The 8,572-nt window shown below is 56.6% G+C and overlaps 1 protein-coding gene across 1 annotated transcript in view; it reads left to right on the top strand.

The window, feature by feature from the left end:
* LOC137319503 (filamin-B-like) overlaps nt 1-7,318 on the top strand; it is a gene marked incomplete at its 5' end in the record, with an annotated part of 14,290 nt that extends 6,972 nt beyond the window's left edge. The window contains 4 exons of the mRNA XM_067981648.1: nt 921-1,097; nt 2,821-3,039; nt 4,797-5,000; nt 5,925-7,318. Coding sequence (XP_067837749.1) covers nt 921-1,097; nt 2,821-3,039; nt 4,797-5,000; nt 5,925-6,112 — 788 coding nt within the window. The remainder of the gene's footprint in view (nt 1-920; nt 1,098-2,820; nt 3,040-4,796; nt 5,001-5,924) is intronic.
* Nucleotides 7,319-8,572: the final 1,254 nt, after the last annotated feature.

The raw sequence follows: 8,572 nt of genomic DNA on the forward strand, positions 1-8,572 counted from the left end.
TTAAACTTGTATCGAACCTCGGTGAGACCACACTTGGAGTATTGTGAACAGTTCTGGTCTCCATATTATAACTAGATAAACACATGAGGGTTACAGAGATTTACTTGGATGAAAGCAGAACTGAGAGGTTATGCCCATCAGGAAAGATTGAACAGGGTGGGGGCTCTTTTCTGAGGGGTGACCTGATTGAGGTCTTTAAGATTATGAAAGGGTTCGATAGGGTAGATGGAGAGAAGATGTTTCCACTTGTGGGGGAGACTAAACTAGGGACCATAAATATAAGAGAGTCACTAATAAATCCAATAGGGAATTTAGGAGAAACTTCTTTCCCCAGAGAGTGGTGAGAATGTGGAACTCACTCCCACAAGGAGTGGTTGAGGTGAATAGTGTGGATGGATTTAAGGGGAAGCTCGATAAACACATGAGGGAGAAAGGAATAGAAGGATAGGGGGATAGGGTGAGATGAAGTAGGGAGGGAGGAGGCTCATGTGGAGAATAAACACCGGGATAGACCTGTTGGGCCGAATGGCCTGTTTCCGTGCTGTACATTCTATGTAATTCTCTCTCAGGAATATACACATTTGTCCCCGGTGCTAACTTGGAAAATGGAGGCCTGTCAGGATGGTCAGTCTCGTGCTCCTCCCTACTGCCCTGATGGCAACATTAGGGAGACAACACATCCCGAGGGATAGGGAGAGATCCCTTGGGTGCGTGTGGGATAAATGGAGAGCCGCATTCATGGAGGCTGTGAGCAACACATCAGCATGGGATACAGGGGCAAATCACAATCATTGAAGCACGGGGCAGATGTGGAGTGACAGCTGGATCATTGGTTGCTGCTTCTGATCGCAGGGTTTTACAGGGAGAGGACCTGGTTCAGGAAATTCACCACAACTGTCCAAATATTTTTCTGTTCACAGATAAATTCGCAATCCGCTTCATTCCGCGAGAAAACGGTGTCCACTCAATCGATGTCAAGTTCAATGCGAGTCACATCCCAGGCAGCCCCTTCAGGATCCGAGTGGGAGAACCAGGACAGACTGGGGATCCGGGCCTAGTCTCGGCCTATGGTCCAGCACTGGAGGGAGGTGTCACAGGTACAGTGCCCCTGTGTATATCTGATCCAGTGTGTTCACCCTTCGATATGGAATAACAGATACCCGGGAGGGAGTTACAGGCTGGAATCTAATCGCGGGGTCCGAGTGTTTAATCGCGGGGTCCGGGTGTTTAATTGCGGGGTCCGGGTGTTTAATTGCGGGGTCCGGGTGTCTAATCGCGGGGTTCGGGTGTTTGATCGCGGGGTCCGGGTGTTTGATCGCGGGGTCCGGGTGTTTGATCGCGGGGTCCGGGTGTTGATCGCGGGGTCCGGGTGTCTGATCGCGGGGTCCGGGTGTTTGATCGCGGGGTCCGGGTGTTTGATCGCGGGGTCCGGGTGTTTGATCGCGGGGTCCGGGTGTTTGATCGCGGGGTCCGGGTGTTTGATCGCGGGGTCCGGGTGTCTGATCGCGGGGTCCGGGTGTTTGATCGCGGGGTCCGGGTGTCTGATCGCGGGGTCCGGGTGTCTGATCGCGGGGTCCGGGTGTCTGATCGCGGGGTCCGGGTGTTTGATCGCGGGGTCCGGGGTGTTTGATCGCGGGGTCCGGGTGTCTGATCGCGGGGTCCGGGTGTCTGATCGCGGGGTCCGGGTGTCTGATCGCGGGGTCCGGGGTGTCTGATCGCGGGGTCCGGGTGTCTGATCGCGGGGTCCGGGTGTCTGATCGCGGGGTCCGGGTGTCTGATCGCGGGGTCCGGGTGTCTGATCGCGGGGTCCGGGTGTCTGATCGCGGGGTCCGGGTGTCTGATCGCGGGGTCCGGGTGTCTGATCGCGGGGGTCCGGGTGTCTGATCGCGGGGTCCGGGTGTCTGATCGCGGGGTCCGGGTGTCTGATCGCGGGGTCCGGGTGTCTGATCGCGGGGGTCCGGGTGTCTGATCGCGGGGTCCGGGTGTCTGATCGCGGGGTCCGGGTGTCTGATCGCGGGGTCCGGGTGTCTGATCGCGGGGTCCGGGTGTCTGATCGCGGGGTCCGGGTGTCTGATCGCGGGGTCCGGGTGTCTGATCGCGGGGTCCGGGTGTTTGATCGCGGGGGTCCGGGTGTCTGATCGCGGGGTCCGGGTGTCTGATCGCGGGGTCCGGTGTGTCTGAATCGCGGGGTCCGGGTGTCTGAATCGCGGGGTCCGGGTGTCTGATCGCGGGGTCCGGGTGTCTGATCGCGGGGTCCGGGTGTCTGATCGCGGGGTCCGGGTGTCTGATCGCGGGGTCCGGGTGTCTGATCGCGGGGTCCGGGTGTCTGATCGCGGGGTCCGGGTGTCTGATCGCGGGGGTCCGGGTGTTTGATCGCGGGGTCCGGGTGTTTGATCGCGGGGTTCGGGGGTCCGGGTGTTTGATCGCGGGGTCCGGGGGTCCGGGTGTTTGATCGCGGGGTCCGGGTGTTTGATCGCGGGGTCCGGGTGTCTGATCGCGGGGTCCGGGTGTCTGATCGCGGGGGTCCGGGTGTCTGATCGCGGGGGTCCGGGTGTTTGATCGCGGGGTTCGGGTGTTTGATCGCGGGGTCCGGGTGTTTGATCGCGGGGTTCGGGGGTCCGGGTGTTTGATCGCGGGGTCCGGGTGTTTGATCGCGGGGTCCGGGTGTTTAATCGCGGGGGTCCGGGTGTTTAATCGCAGGGTCCGGGGGTCCGGGTGTTTAATCGCGGGGTCCGGGTGTTTAATCGAGGGGTTCGGGTGGGTCGATGTCGAGGGGCCGTGTGTTTCCATGGTGATGCCCTTTTCTCTCTCCATGTACAGGGGTGCCCTCGGACTTTACCGTCAATACCTGTGATGCGGGAGCTGGTGCTCTGTCTGTCACAATCGATGGTCCTTCCAAAGTGAAGATGGATTGTCAGGAGTGTCCTGAGGGTTATAAGGTCACCTATACCCCCATGGCCCCTGGAAACTACCTGATCTCCATCAAATATGGCGGGCCCCAGCACATCGTTGGGAGTCCATTCAAGGCCAAGGTCACAGGTGAGCAGGGCTGGGGTACAGTTCCACAGACACTGACTCTCAATGGGGTACAGTTCCACAGGGACTGACTCTCACTGGGGTACAGTTCCACAGGGACTGACTCTCACTGGGGTACAGTTCCACAGACACTGACTCTCACTGGGGTACAGTTCCACAGACACTGACTCTCACTGGGGTACAGTTCCACAGGGACTGACTCTCACTGGGATCCAGTTCCACAGACACTGACTCTCAATGGGGTACAGTTCCACAGACACTGACTCTCACTGGGGTACAGTTCCACAGACACTGACCCTCACTGGGGGACAGTTCCACAGACACTGACTCTCACTGGGGTACAGTTACACAGACACTGACTCTCACTGGGGTACAGTTCCACAGGGACTGACTCTCACTGGGGTACAGTTCCACAGGGACTGACTCTCACTGGGATCCAGTTCCACAGACACTGACTCTCACTGGGGTTCAGTATCACAGACACTGACTCTCACTGGGGTACAGTTCCACAGACACTGACTCTCACTGGGGTACAGTTCCACAGACACTGACCCTCAATGGGGTACAGTTCCACAGACACTGACTCTCACTGGGGTACAGTTCCACGGACACTGACCCTCAATGGGGTACAGTTCCACAGACACTGACTCTCACTGGGGTACAGTTCCACAGACACTGACTCTCACTGGGGTACAGTTCCACGGACACTGACTCTCACTGGGGTACAGTTCCACAGACACTGACTCTCACGGGGGTACAGTTCCACAGACACTGACTCTCACTGGGGTACAGTTCCACAGACACTGACTCTCACGGGGGTACAGTTCCACGGACACTGACCCTCAATGGGGTACAGTTCCACAGACACTGACTCTCACGGGGGTACAGTTCCACAGACACTGACTCTCACTGGGGTACAGTTCCACAGACACTGACTCTCACGGGGGTACAGTTCCACGGACACTGACCCTCAATGGGGTACAGTTCCACAGACACTGACCCTCACTGGGGTACAGTTCCACGGACACTGACCCTCAATGGGGTACAGTTCCACAGACACTGACTCTCACTGGGGTACAGTTCCACGGACACTGACCCTCAATGGGGTACAGTTCCACGGACACTGACTCTCACTGGGGTACAGTTCCACAGACACTGACTCTCACTGGGGTACAGTTCCACAGACACTGACTCTCACTGGGGTACAGTTCCACAGGGACTGACCCTCACTGGAGTACAGTTCCACAGGGACTGACCCTCACTGGGGTACAGTTCCACACACACTGACTCTCACTGGGGGACAGTTCCACAGGGACTGACCCTCACTGGGGTACAGTTCCACAGGGACTGACCCTCACTGGGGTACAGTTCCACAGGGACTGACCCTCACTGGGGTACAGTTCCACAGCGACTGACCCTCACTGGGGTTACAGTTCCACACACACTGACTCTCACTGGGGGACAGTTCCACAGGGACTGACCCTCACTGGGGTACAGTTCCACAGGGACTGACCCTCACTGGGGTACAGTTCCACAGGGACTGACCCTCACTGGGGTACAGTTCCACAGGGACTGACTCTCACTGGGGTACAGTTCCACAGGGACTGACTCTCACTGGGATACACGCACGTGACTCCAGGCCTGATACTGGCTCTGCTTCAAGGCATTACACAGAGCGCGGGCACTTGTTTCAGGAAATCTGGGGCCCAGGGCTGGAGGCCGGTCTCTAATGCACAGACTGCTCTTGTTTCCTGTTCCAGGTGTCCGTCTGTCTGGGGGTCACAGTTTACACGAGACGTCCACTGTCCTGGTTGAAACGGTCACCAAGTCGGCCACTGTGGCTGGATACGGAGCTATGCCCAAGTTTGCATCCGATGCCAGCAAGGTGGTGTCTCGAGGGCCCGGCCTGGGCAAGGCTTTCATCGGGCAGAAGAACAACTTCACAGTGGACTGCAGCAAAGCAGGTGGGTGTGTGGGAGGTCAGGGGGTGGGAGGTCAAGGGGGGTGTGTGGGAGGTCGGGGGGGTGTGAGGGAGGTCGGGGGGTGTGTGAGAGGTCGGGGGGTGTGGGAGGTCGGGGGGTGTGTGAGAGGTCGGGGGGTGTGTGAGAGGTCGGGGTGTGTGTGAGAGGTCGGGGTGTGTGTGAGAGGTCGGGGGGGTGTGAGGTCGGGGGGTGTGAGAGGTCGGGGTGTGTGTGAGAGGTCAGGGGGGGGTGAGGTCGGGGGTGTGAGAGAGGTCGGGGGGGTGTGAGAGGTCGGGGGGTGTGTGAGAGGTCGGGGGGTGTGTGAGAGGTCGGGGGGTGTGTGAGAGGTCGGGGGGTGTGTGAGAGGTCGGGGTGTGTGTGAGAGGTCGGGGGGGTGTGAGGTCGGGGTGTGTGTGAGAGGTCGGGGTGTGTGTGAGAGGTCGGGGTGTGTGTGAGAGGTCGGGGTGTGTGTGAGAGGTCGGTGTGTGTGAGAGGTCGGGGTGTGTGTGAGAGGTCGGGGTGTGTGTGAGAGGTCGGGGGGGGGTGAGAGGTCGGGGTGTGTGTGAGAGGTCGGGGTGTGTGTGAGAGGTCGGGGTGTGTGTGAGAGGTCGGTGTGTGTGAGAGGTCGGGGTGTGTGTGAGAGGTCGGGGTGTGTGTGAGAGGTCGGGGTGTGTGTGAGAGGTCGGGGTGTGTGTGAGAGGTCGGGGTGTGTGTGAGAGGTCGGGGTGTGTGTGAGAGGTCGGTGTGTGTGTGAGAGGTCGGTGTGTGTGTGAGAGGTCGGTGTGTGTGAGAGAGGTCAGGGGGGGGTGAGGTCGGGGGTGTGAGAGAGGTCGGGGGGGTGTGAGAGGTCGGGGGGTGTGGGAGGTCGGGGGGGGTCAGGTGACCCTGTGCCGTGACCCCGGACTAACCCGTTGTCGTTGTTTCCAGGAACCAACATGTTAATGGTGGGAGTTCACGGCCCGAAGACCCCCTGTGAGGAGGTTTATGTGAAACACGTGGGGAACCGAGTTTATAATGTGACGTACACGGTGAAGGAGAAGGGCGATTACATCCTGATCGTGAAGTGGGGAGACGAGAGTGTTCCAGGCAGTCCCTTCCATGCCACCGTACCCTGAGCGGCTGGTCGACCAGCAGAGCCTTCACATCGCACTTCAGAGGATCCGAACTTTCAAAAATTTACAAAAACCAAAAAAAATAATTAATTTAATTGCCGATGTCCGGCCCTGCCCCCCAAGCCGGTGAGAGGGTCTCTGGGCAAAAGCTGCACACCAAACACTCAAAATCTGCCTGAATTTACCATAATGATTAGCAATTCCTCCTCCTCCTTCTGTAGGAATTTCCCCAGTAACTCAAAACTGTTGAAATATTGTAGTATGTTTTGTGGAGAGTGTTGAACGGGTCAGTATCAGGCACAGGGTCCATCTCCACACCCCGTCCCCCTGGGGCTTGGCTGACGATTCTTCACTCCCACACTGACCGATTGCAGCTCCTGGTGGGAAGAAAATGTGAGAGACGTCACATTGATGTGAATTTTCAGCTCCTGCGAGTCGAGACTCTCCCACTCGGCACAACTCGTCCAGGTTTCTCTCTCAACGTTTGTCGTCAGCTCCTATTCCCATGGACCAGTGTAGAGCTGCAGTACTGGGGCATCTCCAGGAGGTATCTCCGGCCTGGGGGTCCCGGGGCCTGGGGGTCCCGGGGCCTGGGGGTCCGAGGCCTGATATCCGGGTCCGGATCCTGGGCCTGGGTTCCTGGGCTCACGGTGACCCACTGTGCGGAGCTACTGGATTTGCCTCAGGACCTGGCCATTAGTTACAGTCCCCAATACACACTCCATGAAGAAGATTGATATTTCAATCTCTCCCCCCTCCCCCCTCCCCCACCCCCCCCCCACCCCCCCCCTCCCCCCCCCCTCCCCCCTCACTCCCCCACCCCCCCTCCCCCCCCCACCCCCCCTCCCCCTCACTCCCCCCTCCCCGCCAGCCACCATGACCCTGACCTGATACTGACCTCTTGACCTGCACTGACACAGTTTGGAGGAAGACGATTGGTTGCTGTACTGCTGCGCCCATGGAAACAAGATAGACCATGTGATGGTGACATCACACGACATGTGCTCGTGACATGTGCTCGTGACATGTGCTCGTGACATGTACCAAGCGGTGGGGCCGTGTCCTCGGGATTGTGCCTGGCCGTGTTTGGAGTTGTTACAGTCCGTTTCTAGACAACTGTTTATATGAAAGTGATAAACCCGTGTGTTTGGTACATTAACCTACGTCTGGCAAGAATCTGTAGAATAATAAATCTCCCTGCTAACCCACTGTCAACTCTTCGCCTCTCTTATTGCGTATTTGTTCACATGGAGGTAACTGTGACACCATCGGACTCTGTCTTTTTATTGCCAGTAACGGGGACCAAGAAACACCATTTCATCCATCTCGCCAGTGCTGCGACTGAATACACCGTTCACCACATCACTCACTTCTCACCAACCCCTGTCTGACTCCCTCTTAATATTACTGATTATCAGGAGTCCATTCCATGGCCCTCGATGTTGTTCTTGGGGCTGAAATACCCTTAAGCAGGCTGGATAAGAGGGAACCAGTGGATGTAGTATCTTAGGATTTTCAAAAGGCATTCGATAAGATGCCACACAAAAGGTTGTTACACAAGGTAAGGGCTCATGGGGTTGGGGGTAAAATATTAGCATGGATTGAGGATTGGTTAATGGACAGAAAACAGAGAGTAGGGATAAACGGGTCATTCTCAGGTTTGCAGGCTGTAACTAGTGGGGTGCCACAGGGATCAGTGCTTGGGCCTCAGCTATTTACAATCTATATTAATGACTATTAATGACTTAGATGAAGGGACCGCGTGTAATGTATCCAACATTGCTGACGATACAAAGTTAGGGGGGAAAGGAAGCTGTGAGGAGGACACAAAAGGCTAGAAATTGGGCTGTGGATCACCTGTTACTGCAGCTCCACACGGCCTCCCGAAGTTCGAAAACAGCATCCGGAAATGCACATGTTCCTTCCAGAATGACGTGAGCCGGACGCATCTCGGTAAAGGTGCCTGCGCACAGGTGCAGATAACGAACGCCGGCAGCATGTGAAGTGGAGAATACACGTTCGATCAGTGAGCAACGCTGATTTAAAGGGATAAATATCATTTTGGCACTCAACGCATTGCGTTAACTCCAAACACCTGAACATGTCTTCGAGTGCCTGGAGGGCCCCCCACCAGCACTATTTAAAGGGACTGTGCAGGATTTACAGGTTAGTTGATAAATTATTGCCTCTGGCTGCTGAGACATTTGTACCTGTTTTTGGAGGTCTCCTAAACTTAAATTCTAGGACGTGGGGACATAGCCGAACATTTAGAGCCAGGACGTGCAGGAGTGAAGTTAGGAAACATTTCTACACACAAAGGGTGGTAGAAGTTTGGAATTCTCTTCCACAAACGGCAATTGATGCTAGCCCAATTGTTAATTTTAAATCTGAGATAGATTTCTGTGAATCAAGGGTATTAAGGGATATGGGGCTTAGGCGGGGATATGGGGCTTAGGCGGGGAT

Source organism: Heptranchias perlo, unplaced genomic scaffold, assembly GCF_035084215.1.
Source record: "Heptranchias perlo isolate sHepPer1 unplaced genomic scaffold, sHepPer1.hap1 HAP1_SCAFFOLD_852, whole genome shotgun sequence".
Classification (NCBI taxonomy): Eukaryota; Metazoa; Chordata; class Chondrichthyes; order Hexanchiformes; family Hexanchidae; genus Heptranchias; species Heptranchias perlo.